General features: G+C 43.0%; 2 protein-coding genes across 2 annotated transcripts in view; one reads left to right on the top strand and one right to left on the bottom strand.

Moving 5' to 3' along the window:
• PKD1L3 (polycystin 1 like 3, transient receptor potential channel interacting) overlaps nucleotides 1-7,325 on the bottom strand; it is a 65,009-nt gene extending 57,684 nt beyond the window's left edge. Inside the window, 3 exon segments of the mRNA XM_054579234.1 lie at nucleotides 4,494-4,613; nucleotides 5,311-5,777; nucleotides 7,283-7,325. Of these exon segments, the coding sequence (XP_054435209.1) occupies nucleotides 4,494-4,613; nucleotides 5,311-5,605 (415 nt within the window). The 5' untranslated portion in view covers nucleotides 5,606-5,777; nucleotides 7,283-7,325.
• Nucleotides 7,326-7,534: 209 nt separating this feature from the next.
• On the top strand, nucleotides 7,535-21,262 carry DHODH (dihydroorotate dehydrogenase (quinone)). The gene is made up of 9 exons (XM_054579029.1): nucleotides 7,535-7,564; nucleotides 9,502-9,714; nucleotides 12,458-12,657; nucleotides 14,990-15,072; nucleotides 18,238-18,425; nucleotides 18,995-19,108; nucleotides 19,889-20,042; nucleotides 20,222-20,381; nucleotides 20,873-21,262. Exons 1-9 carry the CDS (start codon nucleotides 7,544-7,546, stop codon nucleotides 20,925-20,927), a joined length of 1,188 nt encoding a protein of 395 aa, XP_054435004.1. The 5' UTR covers nucleotides 7,535-7,543; the 3' UTR covers nucleotides 20,928-21,262.
• The last annotated feature ends 1,748 nt before the right edge of the window (nucleotides 21,263-23,010 follow it).

Genomic DNA, 23,010 nt, shown 5'->3' on the forward strand with positions numbered 1-23,010 from the left:
CAGGTCAAGTGGTAGATAACCTTGCTTTCTGTCTCAAGGGAAAATGGAAGTGACTGACTTATTTCACTGACACCTACCACCAAATCTGTTCAGCTGCCAGCATCTGTACCCACAGACAGTCTTCCCTCCTGCGACCACAAAGTCTCCATGCTCCTGCACGAAGTGAGCCCCTGCAGTCTGGATCAAGAACACTGTCCTAGTACACTCTTTTTCCTGTCTTAGAAACCCTCACCAATTTACATTTCCTCAGGAATTATATACATATAGTTTCATTCCTGCTCTTGAGCAAAATTCCCTTAAAAAGTATCTAAACTATGCACCTAATTCCTCTCCTGCTCTCTCTTTATTTTTAGGTATTGCTTTGTTTTCACTTTAAATTTGTTTTCTAACTATGTCAAACATGTAGAGTTCCAATGTCAAAACCATGAAACAAGGTACATTCAGAGAGGTCTAACTTCCATCTTTGTCCTTTCTATCCTATTCCCTCCCTCCCCCATTGGTAATCACTGCCATTAGTTTTTTCCCCTCTTATGTTTACATGTATGTGTGTATATATATTCATATCTAGTCATAGTACTCCTTTTCTTAGATCAAAGTAGCATACTGTCTGAGTATTCGGCAGTTTGCTTTTCTCCACTAAAATAAAAATAAAAAACATAAAGATAACCCCATTGCAGTACATAGAGATGTTTCTTATTTCTTTTACAACCAGTCCCCTCTTGATGGGTATGTGGATTGTTTCTACTCCTTGCTATGACAAATAGAGCTACAATAAATAGCCTGCATGTGTCTTTTTGTATTTTTGTCAATGTATTTCTGGGGTAGATTCCTAGCAGCAGGATTGCTGGGTCAAAAGCTAAATATGAATGTAATTTTGCGAGAAATTGCCCAATTCTCCTCCACAAAGACTGCATCTTATTGCATTCCCACTAACAATTTATGAGAGTGCCTATTTCCCTATAATCTTACCAAAAGAATATGTTAAGTTTGTAAATTTATGCCAATCTCATAAGTGGGAAATAGTATTCCAGTTTATATTTAATTTTCATTTCTCTATTTTTTGGCAAGAATACTTCATAAGTGATGTACATACTTACATCAGGGCATTTTTTTGTTTCTTTTTTAAAAAATTAACCTTATTATTTTGAGATAATTGTACATAATTGTAAGAAATAATGGAGAGATGCTACATCCCCTTTATTTTGTTTTCTCCAAGGGTAACATCTTGCAAACTACAGTGTAACCAATGTCAGGAAACTGACATTAATACTGTCAAGATAAAAAAATTTTCTATCATCATAAAAATCCCTCATGTGGCCCTTTAGTAGCCACGCCTACCTCCCTCCTGCCCTCTCTCCTGTCTTAGGCCCTGACAACATTAATTTGTTCTCCATTCCTATAATTTTTCATTTCATTTCAAGAATATTAAATAAATGGAACGATACAGTATGTAACCTTTTGGGATTGGCTTTTTTCACTCAGCATAATTCTCTGGTGATTCACTCAAGTTGTTCTATGGAGCAACAGTTTGTTTCTCTTTATTGCTGAATAATATTTCATAGAATGGATGTACCACAGTTGTTTAACCATTCACCTGTTGAAGGACGTCTGGGCTGTTTCCAGTTTGGGGCTATTACAAATAAAGCTGTTATTAGCATTCATGTGCATGGTTGGCTCTAGAGGCTTGCTGAGATTCAAGTTCTACTTTTTTGTAAAAATACTTTGGTAGGGGAGAAAAATGGGGAAAAATGGGACAACTGCAATGGAACAACAATACAAAATTTAAAAAAATACTTAGTAGGTGGTGTCAAATCTTCCCTCAGGAGTCCCATAATGTCTCTCTCTCTGTTCACGATGTTAGTGTCATTCGTGATTATTCCCTAGATCCATTTTTTCCACTGGGGGTTGTGGAAACTTGTGTTTAATATTTTATTACAAACTACTGAATTTATAAATATTAAAACATCACATATTTGCTACTGAAACAAGAACAAAGTCAAAGCTACGTTATTTAGAAAGTAGTAGCAAACATATGTGTATAATTGGAGGATAAAGATAAATGATGACTTTCCTAAAGCACAGAGCTTTTCAAAGGATGTGCAACAATGTGACCTTATCCAAAATGGCAGACAGTGCTACAAATATTGTTCAGATGTTGACAGGACAGAACTACATTTATTAATGGTTGTCATGTCATCCTATGCTAATTAATTTAAAGTAATGAGTTTATACTGTTATTTTACTTTACCAATGGCATATAAGTATTTTACAGTTTTCATGACCAGTATGACTGTCTTGTACATACAGCTGAATATCAACTCTACTAAAATAGCATGTTTTTTAAAAAAAATGTCACCCGAGGATACATTCATTGATTTGAGAGAGACTCACACAGATATCGATGTGAGAGGCAAACATCAGTCAGTTGTCTCCCACAAGCACCCTGACTGGAGATTTAACCCACAGCCTAGGTGTGTGCCCTGACAGGGAATCAAACCTGCAACATTTTTGTGGATGGGATGATGCTCCAACGAACTGAGCCACCTGGCCAGGGCTACAATGCCACTTTTAATACAAACTATTACTTCTTATTCTGACACTCTGAAAATAAAAATCTCTTAGGAATGAATGATTTTATACGTGATCTTAATCTTTAAGTGCTTTTTAAAAATAAATATAGAAAAATCCTGAGTTCAATGATTCCAGTGTGCAAAAATCAACCTGTAACCTCAGTAATATTATACGATAATACAAAGCATTAGATTTCTCTTTTGAATTTTAAAGAACAAAATTAAAATATTTCTTCTACAACATGTTATTTTGGAAGAGGCATTTCTTAGATTCATAATAAATACGTATAAACACTATGACAAGGCCAGTTATTTGAAAATACTTCTAAGCAATTACATTGTGCAGATACTTTCGTTTTTAAAGGTAACTAGTAATGTTGGCTCTCCAAAACTGCTTTCATCCTTGACATGCATGTGAAGCTCTCTAGAAGCAGGAAATAAACTTTGAACAAAAAACAGACACTGCACGAGAATATAATATTAACAGTAATAACTAAACTATTATGCTAGACATTGTTCTAATATTTCACTGTATTATCTTAATTCTGGTAAACCTTTGAAGGCAACTGGGCTGCACAGAGGTTAAGCTGCTTGCCCAGGGCGTCACAACTGGAAAGTCATAGAAACAAGATATGAGCTCGGGACTCTGACTCAGGAACTCATGACTCCTGAGCCTGAGCTCTCAGCTGCAGTCACATACTTCCTCTCATTATGGGAATGCAGGTTCAGAATTTGCAGCACTGGCTTAGATTAATTTAATAGAATTCTTTTTGTCCAAGATTATCTTCTGCACATACACTCTATATTCTATAGCAGTAATCTCTTGCAAGTACATGAATGACAGTATCAGAAAACACACTTTCACTCCAAAACCATTTAGCTGAGAATGTCTAAAAACTCAACTCTTAGAGTGAAAGATGGATACAACAGGCATCATCATTCAGGCTATTTAGGGGTGGCTTTTCCAATCCTGGAGATGACTAAAAAGAGTTCACAATTATAAGATGGCCAATTCAAGGGATGCAATTTGTGAGAATAAAACACATGACCATTAGACTCATGCAGAGATTAGGCTCACAACCTTGGCCTCAATAACAACAGCATGCTGTAAAGGCAAAACAGGACAAAAATATCACAAAGAGCTTGAAAAGACAAGGATGAGAGATTGGAAACTAGAAATTAATTATATTGAAATACTGGGTCCTCTCAATACCCAGTATTTGAGGAATACTATAATAGAGAAATATTTCTTGTAATAAATATTGCAATGTGTTGTTTAAGAAGCACCCACACATGCTTTATATTTTCATTTTGTAACCTTAAAAAGTGAAACAAAATTTTTACCTAGAAAATCCAAGACATCAGTCTTTGAGAATTCACTGAGCTAAGGGTTAAATGCTTTAATGTAACAACCATCAGGAAAAACACTGCTTAATTGCAAAAACAAAAACCATCCAACCCCTCCCACCCACCTTAATTCTGATCTAATTCTGAAGAAACAAACCTCTAATTGATGAAAATCTCCTCACCCTTCATCTTCTTGATTTTCCTTCATCCTATTCTCTTTTCCTCCTTCGCTTCTTAGTCCTCCCTCTAAAGCCCAACACTGAATGGATTAGGGGTTCACATGTGGAAAATGGGGCTTGCCAGTAATACACTTTCTCCCACGCTCCACCCCAGTCTGGCAATGAAGGGAATATCAACACACAGCTCTTTCCAACTACCAGAGTTAATAGGAAATATAAGGAAGTCACTCCAAATGAACAGTTTCTGACACTAATCAGTATCATGAAAATCAAGATCCTTGTATCCCTCTGTGGTCTATCACTCATGGACTTGCTAACTAATGCTCTCACAAACTCTCCTTATTTAGAATCAGTTTCTAAAGTTAGGTCTTTGGTAGCATGTAGCTTTGTCACTTACCAGTCTGGCAAATGAAATAATGCCCTCGTGAGCACAAGTCTACTTTTGATGAGACCCGTTTGGACTTTCTGGACATGTAAGTGCATCTGGAGGGCTTTGTGGTGCTGTGAGCTGCGATATCTGCAGAAGAAAGACCAGGTCCAGATGAGCTTCACACTCAAAAGCCAAACATTTAAAAAATTTTTTTACTGACTTTATTGGGTTGATGTTGGTTAATAAGAAGTCAAACATTTAAAAAAATATGAAAACCAAATTTGCTAGCTTTCAATAGATGAAAACTTAGGTGCCTCCAACATAGTATAATATTTTCATATTATGTGTTTTTTTTTAATCACAAGGCTTAGCATTAATTTACTTTGACTTCAATGACAGTAATTATGACATAAATGCCTTGGAGGTTTCTCTAGAACCACAAGAGTATGGTGCATAATCTTGAAAATATCTATGAAAGACAAGAGGCAAACAATTTCTTTTCTAGTTTCTGCATTAGAAAGCTTGGAGCCAAGGATGATGAAGATATATTTACCAGGAAAAGTGATCAGAAAAGGTTTTCCACTTCAGAATCCTGCAGAATACTTTCAGTGGAATATTAGTTAACCTCTGATAGCCTCTGAGAAAAATCACATCATCTTTGCTACACAGACAAATCAAAGGCTGCAGCACAAACATGGAAATATTTTAGAGGAATAATGGTAATGGAGCAAAGTGACTAATTTTTCTGTATACAAAGGTGGAAAGATTTAAATTTTTTCTTTCTCCTGTTCTAGGATAAAAGTAAGGAAGTTTCCTTCATAAACACCAAACCTCAGGGCCTTACTTGGATGGTTTTTTTCTTGATATTTTCCCAGCAGCATTAAATTTTGTCCAATCCACCACTTCTTCCCTTCTTCCAGAAAGTCCCAGATGAGATCCTGAATCTCCTGGTTCCAAGTGTAAGCAAGGTGTCCTCCCTGGGCATGACAGTAATTTTTTGCTTCCTCAAAGCTGCAGTGAAACTTATTAAGCTGATAACAGCTATTTTTACCATGATGCTCTGGACTATTTAACTCACTTCCTAGAATGATACTTGTTCTGATGTATAACCAAAGCCAGGTTAGTCTTTTGAAGAACATTTCCTCTGTGAACTGTGAGCACAAAAAATTGTGGAGGCTCAGAAGCTGCCTGGCTCTTTAAATACATTCTTGGTGGATTTGTCTTATTTATTTATTATTATTATGCTTTTAGGAATTGGAAATAGCCGTCAAGGAGACAAAAGGTTTTCTTTTAAGGACCCAGGTGGAGTTCCTATAAGCCAAAAACAAACAAAGATCAATAGAGCAATGGGCCTTTATAGCTGGGCACCATCTGTGTCGACACAACTGGGTATGCCTTCAGCTTTATAATACATCTTTATTTGCTAAGTCTAAGCTGTAAGGGAATAGAGGACAATGAATGAATATCTAAGTCAGCGTTGCTAAACATTGAACAATGTATTGTGTTTTTTTAAAAAAAGAAAACGATGAATTTAAATCGCTGTATTGTTTCTTAAATACATTTATTCTATCCTAAATCTTATATAACCATAAAAGCCAAAGAATAAATATTTAATGAAAGCATAAATACAGATTAAATACAAACAAGACTGAAAATCAGCGAAATTCAAATTTGCTGAACGAAATAGCCACTTGTCAGATAACGCATGGTTCTGGCCTACAACCACAGAGGTTCTTTTGAATATGTCATGCAGCAGGGAAGAATCAATTCTCTCATCACTTTTCTTTACCTTGCTGAAAAACCTCTGTTCATACATGTCATTTGATTTTCACCTGTAGTATACCTATCATTTATGTTTTTAGCCAGCTTTCTTTCTTGGTGCCAAAATGGACCATAAATACAAATAAAGGTGGCCAGTGAATTACTTGACAGGTTTCAGGGTTCAGCTGGTTTCCCTAGTGATGCTTGCACTCTTTAAAATCATTAGACACGGGCACCGAAATTAAAAATAATCTGAAATACAGATCCCAATACATCCGTTTTTAAAAATACCGCAGTAATTAAATGAAAGATTAACATAGTATGGTCCCTACATTCAAAAGTTTACAATCTAATCAGGGAAGGAAAGACATAATTATATTTAATAAAGACACAGTAAGTGTAGTTAATAAAGTGCTGCAAGAGAGGTACAGTTTAAATCTATGAAGGTTCGATTGAGTTAATTATTTCCAGCACTTGAACACATCAGGAGGGCCGTATTTAGACAGATGAAATGGGCATCCTGGCAGAGCCGTCAACGTGAGTAATCACATAGAAGAAAGTGGCAGGTATTTATAAAGAGAAATAATTCTCTGCGTGTGTGTGTGGTGAGGGAGTGTAGTTGGAAGGCAGTGAGAGCTGAAACTACAACACTGTAGTGTTTCAAATTCTAGGAAAAAAAGACTGCCATTTTCTTAGGTTTCTGAGTCCATCAAGTCTGTGCTGCAATGAAATAGTTCGGGTGCAGGATACTTTCAGTTACAAACTTTTACTTTCCCAAACGTACATACATACAAACATACATACGTTTTAGGCATTTTTAAGTGAAACCTGAAGTTGATGGAATCTTCTTGAAGTCTACCCACTGCTTCATTTCAACCCTTTTTATAGTGCCTAATACTTTCTCAATACATGCTTTATCTACAGCATATCCATAAAATGATTAAAAAATTGCTGACTGTGTTGCTTAGAACCGAAAAACCAACAAGTAGTCTTTTGGCCAGGTTGGAAGACCACGGACAAACCCACCACACCTGTCAACCTTAGTGCACCCTCACCTTGGTGACGCGCAAGGCGGCCGCCGGAAGCGGTGCGAGCGGCCGGAAAAGGCGTGGCTACCGCTACTGCGCTCGCGCGCGCTTCCCAGCCTCCAACCAGACCCTCAGGGCGGAGCGCGGTCTTCCCCGCCCAGATGCGCCGGCCCCACCCTTCTTCCCGGCTATTGGTGAGTTGGCCGCTCCGGGGGCGGGTGTTAGAGGTGGTCTCGCCATCTCCTCCAATGGAAATGAAACAGAGGCGGGCCCAGTGGCGGAAGGACCATGGCGTGGAGACAGCTGAAAGTGAGTTTGGAAACTGGGGCTGTAGCGTCCGCGAGGAAGAGTCAGAGAGAGAGCAGAGAGCGGGGAGAATGCATAGGTAGCCGGGGCGAGGTGTGGACGAGAGGCCGCTCAAAGAGTGTCTGGCGCGTTTGTGTGTCTCTGCAAAGGCTCGTGCATGCACATTTGTACACTTGCATTTCGTCAGTGTGTGAAAGGCACGTGTGTGCCTGGGTAGATGACAAACTGTCAGCCCACGTGGGCCAAACTTACTGACCTTGGCACGGGGACGCTCAGTGAATACGAGACCGCTTACCATTGTGTGCCGCATCCAGCGTGTAAGGAAATTGCAGGAAGGCATGTTCCCAATCCTACGTAAAATTTTACGGTGGGAGCTCTATGCAGTTAATTGTTGATTGACATCAAGGGGCGTTCCTACAATCTGGAGATTAGAAGTAAGATAACGAATACTTGATCTACATTAACAGCTAGGAGTGATCCTTATAGGCAAATATGATCATTTCTTGTTTAGGGAACAAAACCAAAATATTTATTCTGATCAAGATCTGTTCGTGTCTTCCCAACTTCTTTTTAAGCCATACTTTTACTCCTCGATTCCTAACATACCTTTTCCCTTCCTCCATTCTTTTGGCGCATGTCATTCTCTGCCACGGGGAGAGCCTTTCCACTTTCTTCCTTTCCCCACTGCCTCCTAGTTAACTCCTATTTATCCTTTTAATATTAGCGTCACTTCCTCAAGGAAGCCTTTCTGTGCCTCTGAGATTAGGTTAGGTTCTTTCATCACCCTATACCTTTTTTTCTTCATAGCCATTGCATAGTTAATATAGTTGCATGATCACTGATTTCTGTCTCATCATGAAATTGTACTCCCTGTGAAGGCAGGGACTCGGACTGATTAGCCCATCTATGAGAGGTCAGTCACTATTTGATGAATGATTGAATGAATGAATGACTCAGCAGTGGGCAATGATAATGAGAGAAAAGTACCATGTTTGAATTAGAAGACTGGTTCTTGACTCAATAAGACCTGATGCTCTTTAAAAAAAACACAAAAACAAAAAACATTTTGCAACTCCCTTTAATATCCTGAAATGGAATTTATATATAATAGTCTTTATGTCTGTTATTTTTAAAAGTTAATATAATATCCTAATTGGACTATAAAGGAGAAATGAAAGTAACTTAAAAAAATAAGATGTATTTCAATATGTAACTGTTAGGGCATGCATGACTTACCTAGATAGTGAGATAGTGAAGTGTTCATAAGCATCTACTTAGAAATTCTAGTGCCACAGGTATGTTCATCAAACACCCCAAGCAAAGCATCATACCATTCCTGATGGGATTTTCTGAAATAGGGAACAATTTTTGGTAATGTTCTGTGCAAAATAGTACAGTCCCTTAAGTTACAAGGTAATTTTATTCCTGGAAAATTCAATGCACATGAAAACTGTGTGGGAGATAGTTTGTGTTTATTTGGTGAAATAGAGTTTGGTTCAAGGCTCAGATAATGAGTAGGTATTTTTTACCTACTGAATGTCAGTAGGACATTCAACAGTTCTACAGGCCTGGGATAATTCATCTGTTAGCCTAAAACAATGCAGGACATCTAACTCCACTGATTCCTGCCCACTAAATCTACTAGCATTCCCCCAAATGCCTACCACATGTCTTGTAGGGGCAGTAATGCCCCTTTTGAAACCCCTGGCCTGCTCTCCTTCAGGGCCAGAGGAGTGTGTCAGCAGAAGTGTATATACAGCTTCTGACTACAGATGCCAATGCGTGAGCAAGACTGGAAATGAAGGAGACCAGTGTTAGCACAAGACTAGGGCCATTGCTTTGTGTGGCATGTCATTATGTTCTCTGCGTGTGTGGGTTTAAAGGGCTTAGAGAAGGTGCTGCAGCCTGGCTTTGAGGGCCAATGGGCTCTTTTTTTCCAGAAGCGAGCCCAGGATGCCCTGGTCATCCTGGGGGGCGGAGGACTTCTCTTTGCCTCCTACCTGACGGCCACCGGGGATGAGCGTTTCTATGCTGAACACTTGATGCCGACTCTGCAGGGGCTGCTGGACCCTGAGTCAGCCCACAGGTTGGCTGTTCGTGTCACCTCCTTGGGGCTCCTTCCTCGTGCCACGTTTCAAGACTCTGACATGCTGGTAGGTGCTCTTGGAACACCTTGTGCAATACAAGGCAAAGGTCAGTGCCCCCTCATTTTCACAGCTGGAGCTGAGCCTTTTGAAAAGCAGAGTCCCGAGTTAGCCCCATCTGTACAGATCAGGAAACAGAGGCACAGAGGAGTTAAGTGACTTACCCAAAGTTGCACAGCTAGGAAGTGGATGAGCCAGGATTCAAGCCTGGCTTGGATGGAGTCCGGCTTGGGCAGTGGTCCCCTTAGCCACTGGCCCGCCTTGCTAGGAGCAGGTCGCTCAGTGAAGACAAAATACGGCAACATGCCAGAGTCATTAAACATCTAACATGATATAGGCATGTCTAGCCAAGACCTTTGAGGAAGGCATACAGACACTTGGCCCAGGGTCATTCAGTCCCACATTAACCCCTGGGCCCCCCAGGTGCCTGTTATTGTTCTGGGTGCTGGGGTTACTGCAGCAAACAAAACAGAAGAATCCGCATCCTTCCAGAATCTATATCCTCATGTAAGCCCTAGCAGTCTCCGTCTGAGAGACTCTTACCAAAGGGGGGACACCAGAATGATGAGAACATGAAGACAACAAACAAGAAGCATTCTTTGGGGAAGGGTCGCTATTATAAATCAAAGCTGGCCTTCTTTGCATTTTCCGTTTTGGTCTTAAAATCCCCTTCACTTCCCCATCCTGCAGTTTTGAGCAGATGTGGCTTTTTACCCAACTTACCATACTTAAAGGCACTGGAAAGCACTGTAGATTCAGAGCATTGTTTTCTTTAAGCCTTCCTTATCCTCAGCTGCTAGTGTGAGAGTCCTGGAGCCCAGTGTAGCAGGAGTGAATTAAGAGGGGGATGCAGAGATAGGGTAGATTAGGAAGGAAGTCAGGGTATGGCTGGGGATGGTACTAAGCTATGTCCTGTAAACACTGCCCATAAGGAGAGCACGTGTAGCCTTTGAGCTCTGGTTCCCACCTTCAGCAATTCATTATTGAGAAGTGGTCCAGACTTCTTAACCAACAGCCAGCACTCTTGATAACCTCACCCCAACTTAACGTTCTAGTGTTGGCTCTCTACCATTTCCCTGATTCTGTGGTTTTCAATCCTGGCTGTGCGTCAGAATCATCTGAGGTGCTTTTGGAAAACACAGGCGTTCTGGCCTCATGCCAGAGCCATTTAACCATAATCCCTGGGAGTGAGGACTGACAGCCCCCTCGGAGCCCTGTCATGCAGCCTGGGTTGAGAGCCACTGTCCCCCAGGAAGCCCTGCTGCTACAGCCCCACACTTTGTTTCACAGTCCCTGAGGTGCTGTGTGCACACTTTCACCTTCATTTTTTTTGTTCTTCCTTCCTGGAGCAGCCTTTCTACCTCCTGCATACAGGACTAGATGGCACCCACCCTTGGAGACCCTTGTTAGTCTTGGCAAAGGATTTCCTGGCCATATCAGCTAATGGTGATGGCTTCCATTGGCAACTGCTGGTTTTTTGATAGCTCTTGATTTCTTTTATGCCTGTTTTTTGTTTTTATCCTCACCTGCAGATATTTTTTTCATTGAGAGAGGAAGGGGGGGAGGGGAGAGAGAGAGAGAGAGAGAAAGAGAGAGAGAAAGAAACATTAACATTGATATGAAAGAGAAACATTGGCCCTTTCCTTGTAAGTGCCCAGCTAGGAACTGAACCCATAACCTGGGTATGTGCCCTGACTGAGAATTGAAACCGTCACCTTTCAGTGTATGGGCTGGTGCTCTGACCAACTGAGCCACACACCAGCCAGGGCTCTTTCATGCCTTTTAAAGTATTTGTCCTGCTACTGGATTTGTTGGCCCTATCAGGGCAAGAATCCTGAATTACTGAGAGTGAGGTGAGAGCTGACGGTAATTAGGCTGCAGTCCCTCTCATTCTAGAGAACAATCTGGAATTATCTTGTGTCTGGCAGGGAAGAACCTGTCTCCAACTGCAGCCTGGCTCTGGAGCCCAGCAATCATTTCTGCCCAGCCGAGCGCTTTCCTCCCTCTAGTGCCTCACAGGGGTCTTTGGGGCATCGCTGGGGCTTGGGATCAGCCAGACTGAGGAGCAGCACAGCTGGGGCTGACTTTCTAAGTTGATTCAAAGATTTTGCTGCTTGACGCTATTTCAGAATAGTACTAGCTTGAGGCTGACACCAGCGAGCCAATCTCTCCCTCCAAGGATAGGAAAGGGTGGCTATTAACCATAACTGACCAAGACGTGCTTATCTCAAATCCTGCTCAACCCATGGTGGAAACATTGTTTTTCTCCTCGGTTTGGTGATGGATGATAAAGCCTAATGGTTCTTGAACTCCCAAAAGCATCAGAATCACTTGGAGAGCACTGTTAAATATAGATTTGCTCAGTGGGCAAATCTATAGCCATGACTCAATGGGTTGGGCATCGGCCTGTTGACTGAAAGGTCGCTGGTTCAGTTCCCGGTCAGGACACATGCCTAGGTTGTGGGCCAGGTCCCTGGTTGGGGGCCTATGAAAGGCAACCGATCAATGTTTCTCTCCCTCTTTTTTTCCCTACCTTTTCCTCTCTAAAAAGAAATAAGAAAACTCTTTTAAAAAAGAGATTCGCTCAGAGCTCCATTCTGCCTCACCATCCCCAAAGATTCTGACTCCTTAGTCTGGAGATGGGATGTTTAACAAGCTCACGTTGCATTCTGCCATAGGTGCACCGGGGACCACATCTTGAGAAACACTCTTATAGGCTTGTGTACCTGTGACTTTGTCTACTTCTCTCTAGGAAGTGCGAGTCCTGGGCTGTAAGTTCCGAAATCCGGTAGGAATTGCTGCAGGATTTGACAAGCATGGGGAGGCTGTGGATGGACTTTACAAGATGGGCTTTGGTTTTGTTGAGATAGGCAGTGTGACCCCGAAACCTCAGGAAGGAAACCCCAGGCCCAGAGTCTTCCGCCTCCCTGAGGACCAAGCTGTCATTAACAGGTAGGTGAGTGGTTCAGAGGTAACAGGGATGACTTCTTCCAGGAGGGCACTCGGGATGTTTTTTCCTGCCGTATGATGTGGACATTATTCTGTCATTTGGAATGTTCAGGAGCCATGTGGAGCATCGACTATGTGCAAGACACAGGAGCAGGTTTTAAGATTTCAGTTTAACATGTATACATTTACACTGAGGCTCAGAACAACCCAACTTCGCTACAACCACAAAATTGTAAGCAGGAGAGCCTGGGTATGGATTTAGGCTCATTTGGTTTAAAAAGAGTTCGTGCTTTTCTACATTGTTACTCCATTGCCCTTGCCCAGCACTGGCTAGTGGAAATATAATGCAAGCTCCATATGTATGTAATTTAAAATCTTCTAGTAGCTATGATAAAATAGTAAGAAGAAATAGGTAAAATGAATTTCAGTAATATATTCTATTTAGTTTTTTGTAATGTTTATTATTATATTAATTAAATACTAAATCTAAATATGATTTTAACATCTCATAAACATAAAAATGATCAATTAGCTATTTACCTACTTTGCCTTGTACCAAATCTTCCAAATCCAGTGTGTGTTTTTCTTCATATTTCAAGTGCTCAGTAGCACATGTAGCTATGGCTCTTGGGTTGGACAGCACAGCCTGCTAGCCTTTAGTGAACTGGAAAATTTAATAATCAACATATACATGCTTTTAGTGAGAGATCCTTCTAGAATGTGTGTAGTCCTTCTCTTCATAATCCCTAGGCAATTTTCACTACAGCAAACCCAGAAAATGAAAAAGGTTCTACTTTTTGTTTGGAAGAGCCTCCTTAGGACGATTTGGAGAGGCACTTTTGGGGCCACGAATGGCCTTCTGGAAGACTGAGCTGTAGGAAGCTGATTAGGCTGCCACTTCCCACTTTACTGTGCTTATTTCAGGGGAATTTTCCAGCATTAGGGATCAGGTTATTGATCTTCCTGCGGCACTGCAGGCGGGGGCGGTATCTTCAGAGTGTCAGTCACCGCAGGTGCCAGGACAGCCAGGCTTGGTGGAGTCCTGGAGACAAGGAGCAGCTCAGGGGGGAGGACCTGTGCTCGGGGGCGCTGTGTGTCCCGCCTTCGTGCTCTGTGAGGCGTGTAGTGGGTGCTCAGTAAACTCCTGCTGAATGAATGGATGACTTTATTCATTTAGTCAACCAGTGCATGTGCCACTGTGTCTGTTAGGTGTTTTTGGCTGCAAGGAACAGAGCAGCTCAAACAATAGGCGCTTGTTGTTACTTTCCTGTCATGACAGGTGTAGCGGGCAGTTCCGGGGGATGGCCGAGCGGCTGGGCAATGTCCAGACTCTGCTCCAACTTCTTGGGACCTTCCCTTGTTTGTAAGATGGCTACCCCAGCTGTAAGCGTTACGTCCTCCCACGTGAACATCCACAAGCAGAAAGGGAAAAGGAAGCCTAGATATTGGGTGGGGGGAGCGGTTCCTAGGAACTCCCCAGTAGATAATCACCTTGTGTCTCAGTGACCACGCCCAGTCACACGTTCATGCTTCAGTTGCAAGTGGTCTGGGAAAAGAGTCATTGCCATTTTTACTCAGTATCAGGGAAAGAAGGGAGGGAAGCTGCCCGTTAGATCAACTCCCACAGTGGGGCCGGGGAGACAGACTTGCACAAGAGAGGAGGTCACTGCCTTTGTGGAATGTGTAGTGGCAGGGTGATGGACAGGTAAGACGTGTCCCTTGTCCTCAAGATTATAACTCAGTAGGGGAACTTAAGCATATATATACACCCCAAGCCAGGAGAAAGACCAGTACAAAGCCCTCAGTGAATGCCAACAGGTGAGGAATCATCTGTGGCTGGGAGCTTTATTCAAGGAGGAGAGGGAGCATGTGATCTGGGCCAGGAAGAGGGGGTGATTTTAAGGGGGAAAACGGAGTGGCAGGGTGGGCAGAGTGCAGCTGTCCATGGAGCACAGGCAGGCGGTGGGAAGATGGGGTTGTCTGAGTGGGGCCAGCTCCACTGGGTGGAGGGGGTGCATAGGTAAGGGGGCGTGGGGGCTGGGCCCAGACAGTCCAGGGCAGCTATGTAGCCAAATCCTGGCTGTATTCAATGCTTGCTGGCTGGGTGGCTTGTATGCAAATTTTTATCTTTCCCTTTGTGTTCAATAGTGTTTTGACAAGTTCTCTATGAAGTCCAGGGGTGTTTAAACCTTGGAAGTCTTAAGAACTGACTTATGTTTTTCCTTCCCTGTTTTGTAAAGTCATACATAGGGCCATGGAGCTATGTCTCCAAAGTCTTTGTCTTCTGGCCAGGGGCCCTAACCATGTCCATTCCCCATCTGCTTCTGTGTTACAGATACGGATTTAACAGTCACGGGCTGTCAGTGGTGGAACACAGGCTACGGGCCAGACAGCAGACGCAGGCCAGGCTCACAGAAGGTAAAGTGGGGCTGCGTTCAAGAGGCTTTCTTTGTTTGTTGGAAGGATGCATGTAGGAGAAACATCAGGAATATTCCTTGTGACATCAACATGATTGAGCAATAGAAAAAAAAAACAACAAACCACTACAGAACTCAGGGCCCCTTTCCTAGAGGAATTTTCCTGGCTCCACCACAGTTTCCAAGATTTTAACAGAATTTCACAATTTAGCAAAGATGCACTTAGTTTCTGCCTCGTTATGTAACTATGTTATATCTGAACTGGGCCAGCTTGGCAGTGAGCAAAGCAGAGGGGCTCCCCTGTGATCACACAGGTAGCTCAGATGTGGGCAGGGCTCGAGCACCGTCTTCCTTGTCCTGCTCTGTGTCCTTTTGCCCATTATGTAAATACTGCACGTTAATTATAGAAGCCTTAGTAACCACATAGAAGCATACAGAAGAAAATTGAAATTGTTCCCATTCTTCCCCACTCAGGGATAACTACTCTTGGTATTTGGAAGTTCAGAAACACCATGATTTTTTTAAAAAATATTTTATTTATATATTTTTTAAGAGAGGGGAAGGGAGGGAGATAGAGAGGGAGAGAAACATCAATGTGTGGTTGCCTCTTACATGCCCCTCACTGAGGACCTGGCCTGCAACCCAGACATGTGCCCTAGACTGGGAATCAAACCAATGATCCTTTGGTTCGCAGGCTGGCACTCAATCCACTGAGCCACACCAGCCAAGGAAGAAACCATGATTTTTGAAGGCAAGTCCACCTTCGGAGATGCTGTTCATTCCCTGGGGCTCTCCGCTCTGTGGTCCCTCTGGATGCACTCAATGGTCGTACTGCTGTGTTGTCCCCACCATACCTGGAAGGTGCTCTCCAGGATTATTTGGGGCCACAGCCTTTCTCCTCATTGTAAATCCTTCCAAGAGGTTTTAGTCTCATTAGATATCTTCGTGGTAAGGTGAGATGAATCTAGTTACCGGAGTCAGTTCAGGAAGCGAGGCTGAAAGGGCTGAGGTTTTCATCTCTGATTAGGGGAGCAGGAAGTGTTTGGAAATCACTGGTTTTGGCAGACCAGACCCTGCTATACTACAGATGTCGCCATTTGAGGAATTTTGAGGGTCATAATGACTTTTATGGTTTGTGATACTTTCCTGCCTTCTTGCCTCCCTTTCCTTTTAGTTATTCACAGTGCTCTTTATACCAGCTTTCTCCCGTTCTCCCTTGCCCATCCCCTCACCCCTACTCTGGTGCTAATATTCATTGGAGTGAAGCAAAATCCTATAGCTGAGCTCTGCACGTAGTATTTACCAGGAGCTAGAAGCCTTAGTGACAGCTTATTGCTAGCACCATAGCAAGGAACATGAGCTGACAAAGGCTGTGGAGCCTAACTCCAAGATCTTGTCAATGTGGGCAAGTGATTAGTATTGAAAGATCCATTAGGCTATGTGAAAGCCATACTCTCATTCAAACCAGTTTACTTGTGTGGAAAAGAATGAGCGCTTACAAATGCCCTTAGCTTGATGGGTGCTACACTTGGAAAACTTGGAAACGATGTTATTTAACCTTTGTCTAATGGTTTCTAACCATGTCCACTTCCCAACACACACAAAATTAGCTACATAAATCTCATTTACTTTCAAGCTGATGACAAAAGGGTGACTGCATTTAGTGTATAAGAAGGCAGTTAGGAGGATTAGCTGTTGTTCTTTGATCCCCTTTGACCTAACACAAGTTTTCTGAGCTAACTCGATGTTTCAGGTCTTTTCCCAATCATCGGATAGAAAAGCAGTTGGTACAATCAACATACCATTGACCTTTACAGATAAGATGGTATTTTAGTAGAAAACGCCTTTCATATAAAGCCTGTTATTGAAATATATTTTTCTGCAAGGTCAAAATGCAAGTCAAGTGATAATCCAGTGGATTTTTAAATAAGGTGGCTGTGTTACTTACTACGCAAATTGAGACACTTTAGTACAATAATATGCCCAGGCTAAAGGAGTAACCGGGGCTGTCTTGGGACACTGAAATGTGCAGTCACCTTAGTTGTAAGGGGAAAGCCCTTCTCAGAAAACTGAAATTATAAAACAATTATACCTCTACATTTTAGGCATGATAATTGAAAATATTTTCCAGTATTTTATACATAGTCTTTAATTTTGGTTTTTCTTCACAACTGCACACCCAGTCATTTTACCCAAGTCCAGCGAGCAGCCCTTGAGAGTAAACTTCTGACAGGCCTATTGATTTCTGTCCTCATTTTTATTACATTTATGAGGGGTCCCCGCCCCAAAATAACCTGGGATTATCTTCTGGAGGCCAGGTCCCGTGTAGGACAGGCTTCCCCCGCTAGGTGAGTGTTCTAGGAACCCATCTGAATCAGTGCACCAGCTGGCATTGTTGTGAGAGGCTGCATTTGGCTTCAGTGAACTTTTTTGAAGACTCAACATGTTTGCCCATTTCATGACGGGTGATTTACGAGTGCACCTGCACATATCCTGCTGAATGTTCAGCAGTTTTTGACCAAAAATGGCATGACTCCCCCCTACCCCATGCCCCACCTTCCCTATTCACCCAATCTTGGCTCGAGCAACTTTTTTTTCTTTTCTGGATAAAAATAGTCCTCAGAGGGAAATGTTTTGCCTGTATGGAAGAGGCTGAAACAAAAAACAGCAGAAGCACTAAAGGCATCAAAATCAACGAGTTCAAAAACTGTTTTGAGCAGTGAAAAAAATACCTTGATAGGTATATTGCATCAAATGGAGAGTACTTTAAAGGTGACTGAAGTTTAAACATGTAAGAATAAATACACAGTTTTTTATAAATAAATTCTGTTTTTTTGGGGGGTCTCCCCTCATATAAACCTTGCCCTTTTTTTTTTTTATCACTAGTGTTTGCATTCTGAATTTCTCCATTTTCCATTAAATTTTAAAATACAACACGGGCATAGTGCAGTAAAACATCCTAGTGATTGACCAAACACTGCTCTGTAGACCAAGATGGTGAGCTGTTCCTGGTCATCAGGCAGCAGCACGATGCAGTATTTCACAGTATTTGTCCGCTGGTGCCAGAAGTTCTCATCGGAGGTGGAAGGCCTAAAGGCTGTTCATGGGTTGTTCATGTCAAGGAGATGATGTGTGGGGACAAAATCTTGACCAGCGATATTTGCAGGTGGGCTGCCACTGGGAATAAACCTGGGGAAGAATAAGACGTCGGTGGACGCTGCCTCGGACTATGCTGAGGGGGTTCGAGTCCTGGGCCCCTTGGCTGACTACCTGGTAGTGAATGTGTCCAGTCCCAACACCCCAGGGCTGCGGAGCCTTCAGGGAAAGGCTGAGCTGCGCCACCTGCTGACCAAGGTGGGAAATTACATCTCCAGGCCCAGCTCCAGTACGTCCTGTTCATTCTCCAGGGCCAAGCTTCAATGTCACTGTCTAGGAACTGTCCCTAACACCTGAACCTGTTAGGAACCCTCACTGTACCATTAATCCCTTATCATAACACCAATTGTGCTCAATAGTAATTAACTTCTCGATTACCTGTCCCTTATGTTAAACAATAAGAGGGACTGTATCGCCCATTTACCACACTGTCCCTAGCACCTAGTACGGTGAATGGATGAATGAACTGAATGACTTTTAATTACACAGCCTTATTATCTTTTGGGAACAAAAGTCTAAATAAGCCATAATATATTAGCCAATGCCAATGGGCACATTAAGGACTCAATCTTGGGGATGTCTTGGTTCAAGAGAATGGAATTGGATTCACCTTGATGGGGTGAACCTGTGTTTCCCAAAAAGGGGAAATTGCTCATGCTTTAGTTTGATAGCAGATGCAAAGAAACGCTGGTCTGCAGCTGCCGTCACAGCTGCACCCTCAGGCTGTGGTCTCAGGGGTCCCCATCTCTGGTTACATGCTGCTGTAGGTAATACAGGAGAGGGATACCCTGAAGGGACCGCACAAGCCGGCCCTGCTGGTGAAGATCGCGCCCGACCTCACAGCCCAGGACAAGGAGGATATTGCCAGTGTGGTGAGAGAGGTGAGTGTGGGGCCGGCGACGTCCATCTGCCCCTTAGTGCTGGCAGGGACCATTCAGCCAGCTGGGCTAGCCAGTTGCAGCCTCTGGTTTCCTTTCTGTGATTCGGAGGTCTGGTTTGATATCTGTTATGACTTAGCTCATCATATACTAAAAAGTGAATGCTTGAATAAATATTTGAATGCCTTTTTCTTACGCCTCTTCCCTCTTTCCTCTTCTTCATCCAGCAAGGGCTTTCAGGCTTGTGCTTGCATCTTTGGCCAGCCTTGGTCATACTGGAGAGCAGGCATACCTCGCTTTGTTGTGCTTCATGGGTGTTGTGTTTTTTCACAAACTGGACACTCGCTCTTTTGTGGTGGTCTGGGACTGAACCCGCAGTATCTTCGAGGTATGCCTGTATTCTCTGTCTTCAGTCTGACACCAGGTCTCTGTCATAGGAGGGTAGTGGAAACAGACTGAGCCCAACAGTCCTGGGCTCAAATCCTGATTCTACGACTTACTACCTGGAGACTTTGGACAGGATACTCTAGAGTGGGTAGTTATAAGGATTATAACCACGTTCTAGTGAACTTTATGGGTGGTTACTATACAATGGCAGCTATTGTCATGTTGAGGCTCATCCTGATACTTGTTCAAGAAGCATAATGAGGTCTGGGATAGTTCTTGATTCTGGGGGCTGTAGGTGTGGGTACCTGGCCCGGCTGCTGTCTCAGACTTCCCAGGGAAGCTTCTCTGAGTCCAAATGTGCCATGACTGGATCGCTTTCTCTCTCTCACACTGCAGTTGGGCATTGATGGACTGATTGTCACAAACACCACTGTGAGTCGCCCTACTGGCCTTCAGGGTGCTCTGCGCTCTGAAACAGGAGGGCTGAGTGGGAAGCCCCTCCGGGACTTATCGACGCAAACCATCCGGGAGATGTATGCACTCACCCAAGGCAAGCATTCAGTGTCCATCTCTTCAGATTTGTATGTGTCTTGGGGTCTGGGGCTGTGATCAGAATTGGTGTCCCCTGAACTACTGCATTTAGCAGGTGGGCCTAGGGCTGAAGCCAAACTGAGCCTCTGGTTCTCACATCTGCCCTCCTTTATGGCATTGCCCTGTGCTTCTCTGCAGGCAGAGTTCCCATCATCGGGGTTGGCGGTATCAGCAGTGGGCAGGATGCGCTGGAGAAGATCCGGGCTGGGGCCTGCCTGGTGCAGCTGTACACGGCCCTCACCTACTGGGGGCCGCCTGTGGTGGGCAGAGTGAAGCGGGAGCTGGAGATCCTTTTGAAGTGAGTGGAGCCACATGTGGCTCAAAACAGAAGTTAATGTACCAATTCAGAATGACTCAAATCAAGGGGAGCCTATTGATCTGTATTTACTCTTCATGCAAAAAGGATTTGAGGGGTATACTCTGAACGTAGAGCAAAATGACTACTCTGCTGTTCCCTGACAAGAACAGTGTCGAGGAATTCAAGATTAACTTCCAAGGAATTGGTGTGTATAGGCCTGAGGAGTTCTCCTTAATTCACAACATTGGCTTGATTCATGGAGCTATCAATACTTAAAATTGACTGCCTTCCTGATCTGAAGACCTAGGCATTCATACCTCTGGATTGCTGGGTGAAGATGGTATAGGGGGCGTGAGGTGTGTGTTTGGGATTGAGAGAGAGAGGGAGGTACAGTTATGGAGCAGATAGAGCCCAGATGAACGTGGGCTTCTGGTAAGAACAGGGCCCATCCTTCATCATTTGCTGAAGTTGTTTTGTTTTCTCTTGTCCAGGGAGCAAGGTTTTACCAGAGTCACAGATGCCATTGGTGCAGATCATCGGAGGTGAGGACGTTGTCGGCAGGAAGCCTGATCTGGAACCTTCCCACTGAATCAGGCAAGCCTTTGTGGCTGATCAGGAGAGGAAGGACTCTGTCTCAAGCCACATCCCACAAACTACAAGAGCCCTTTCTCTGAGGCCAGTCTGGACTGCAAAAGTCACTTGTGAGGGTCACCACAATCAACACGAGGCTTTCTTCAATCACTTTCCAGACCATGAACTGCATTTGGGAGTTTTTCCAGACTCAAATACCAGGATTCTTCAACATTGCAAGGACATTAGTTATTTGGGGGGGAAAAAATCATGGAAAAAATAAAGCCATTTATAATCTGGGTAAATCCCAGCCCTTTCTGAAAGGTCCACTGGCTTCCGACTCTATAGGTCCTTCCAGGCCTCTCCTGCCAGGGTTGTGCAGTGGGTTTCCCAGGAGCTTGACTCTTTTACATTCTATCTATTTTTATTTATTTTAAGTTTTAACTTTATTTTGAAAACATTTCAAACATAGAGGGAGTTGTAAGAAGACTTAAACATGGTCTTCTTACATGACTGTCCTCTCCCTGTGTCTTCACATCAACTTCCCTCTCGGTGCCTGTGTCCTGACCTCTTATAAGGACACCGGTCATATTGGATGAGGGCCCACTCCAGTGACCTCATTTTAATTGACTGCCTCTGTAAAGACCCTGTCTCTAACTAAGGCCACATTTTGAAGTATTGGGGAGTTAGGATTTCAACATATCAATTTTGGGGAGGCACAATCCAACCCATCACAAGAAATGTACTTGCTGTTTTCCTGCTTTCAAGTCAGGTCATGTGACTTGGGGTGCCACCAGAGAGACTGGTACACAAGGTGCTAGAAAATATTCAACAAGAGGCTAAAGAGTTACAGTCATTAACTAAAGAAATAGAGAAACACTAATCTTTTTAATACGGAAAAGCACATGGTGAAAGAGAAGTTGCAAATCTTGTCTGGGAAGTGCTGTTGATGGCTGGCACACCTTCACAGCCAACAGAAAATCACCTTTGTTCCCATCCCCTTAGTACAGAGTGTATTTTAACTGATTTCTTGGTAGCTCTGGAGAGACATGTGGCTGCAATAGTGATAACGTGTCCTGTTGCCTTATCTTTTCATGTTGGCTTCAGCCTGGCCCTCCCTCTACCCTTTCACTCTTTGCCAAGAAACCAGCAGCCAGTCTCCTGAATTTTTTTTTTTTTTTTTTTTTTTTTAGATAGGGGAAGGGAGGTAGAAAGAGAGGGAGAGAAACATCAGTTTGTGGTTGCCTCTCAAGTGTCCCCTACTGGGGACCTGGCCCGCAACCCAGGTATGTGCCCTGACTTGTAATCTAACCAGCTACCCTTTGGTTCACAGGCCAGTACTCAGTTCACTGAGCCACACCAGCCAGTGCCTCCTGATTTTTTAAAAAACATTTTTAAAAAAGATTTATTATGAAAATAATACCTACTTAAATAAATTCGAATGTAGCCCCCCAGTAAGAGCTGTCTACTTTTCCCCCTTCAAACAATTCCACTTCCCAGAAGTAATCACAGTTAATTTTTGTGTCTCTCTAGGTTTTTCCAGTTATTTTTCTTTGTATATACGAACATACATATCCATAGCTACCTATCTTTTTAATCTATCTGCATACACAATATAGAAATGTTTCAAGAATAGTACAAACAACTTTTTAAATACTGAATCATATGAGAGTGAATTGCTGATTTGATGCCTCCTCATCCTGAATGTTTCAGTATGGATTTCGTGCCAACAAGTACCTTCTGCTACGCAACCACAATACAACCATCAAAATGGGAACCTATGAATATGAGGAAACAGCAGTCCTGGGACTGGGCTGTATTAAAGAGGTTTAAGATATGAATCCTCTTGAAGATATTATTTGGGGGGGTCTAATCTAATCACATGGGCCCCTTTAAAAGCAGAGAGTTTTCTCTGGCTGGGAAAGAAGACGCAGATACGAAGCATGAGGAAAAAACAAAGTTATTGCTGCCCTGGCCAAGTGGCTCGGTTTGAGCATTGCCCCATACACCAAAAGGTTGCAGGTTCAATTCCCGGGTTAAGGCACCTACTTAGGTTGTG

This window comes from Pteronotus mesoamericanus, unplaced genomic scaffold, assembly GCF_021234165.1.
Source record: "Pteronotus mesoamericanus isolate MK-2021 breed Mesoamerican mustached bat unplaced genomic scaffold, CSHL_Meso_final contig_52, whole genome shotgun sequence".
NCBI lineage: Eukaryota > Metazoa > Chordata > Mammalia > Chiroptera > Mormoopidae > Pteronotus > Pteronotus mesoamericanus.

What these genes read in the sequence shown, in the direction of transcription:
- DHODH (XM_054579029.1), top strand. Translation starts at nt 7,544, where the DNA reads ATGGCGTGGAGACAGCTGAAA. An exon ending in TGGCGTGGAGACAGCTGAAA is followed by an intron (nt 7,565 to 9,501) that starts GTGAGTTTGGAA and finishes CTTTTTTTCCAG; the next exon opens with AAGCGAGCCCAGGATGCCCT. An exon ending in TTGCCAGTGTGGTGAGAGAG is followed by an intron (nt 19,109 to 19,888) that starts GTGAGTGTGGGG and finishes CTCACACTGCAG; the next exon opens with TTGGGCATTGATGGACTGAT.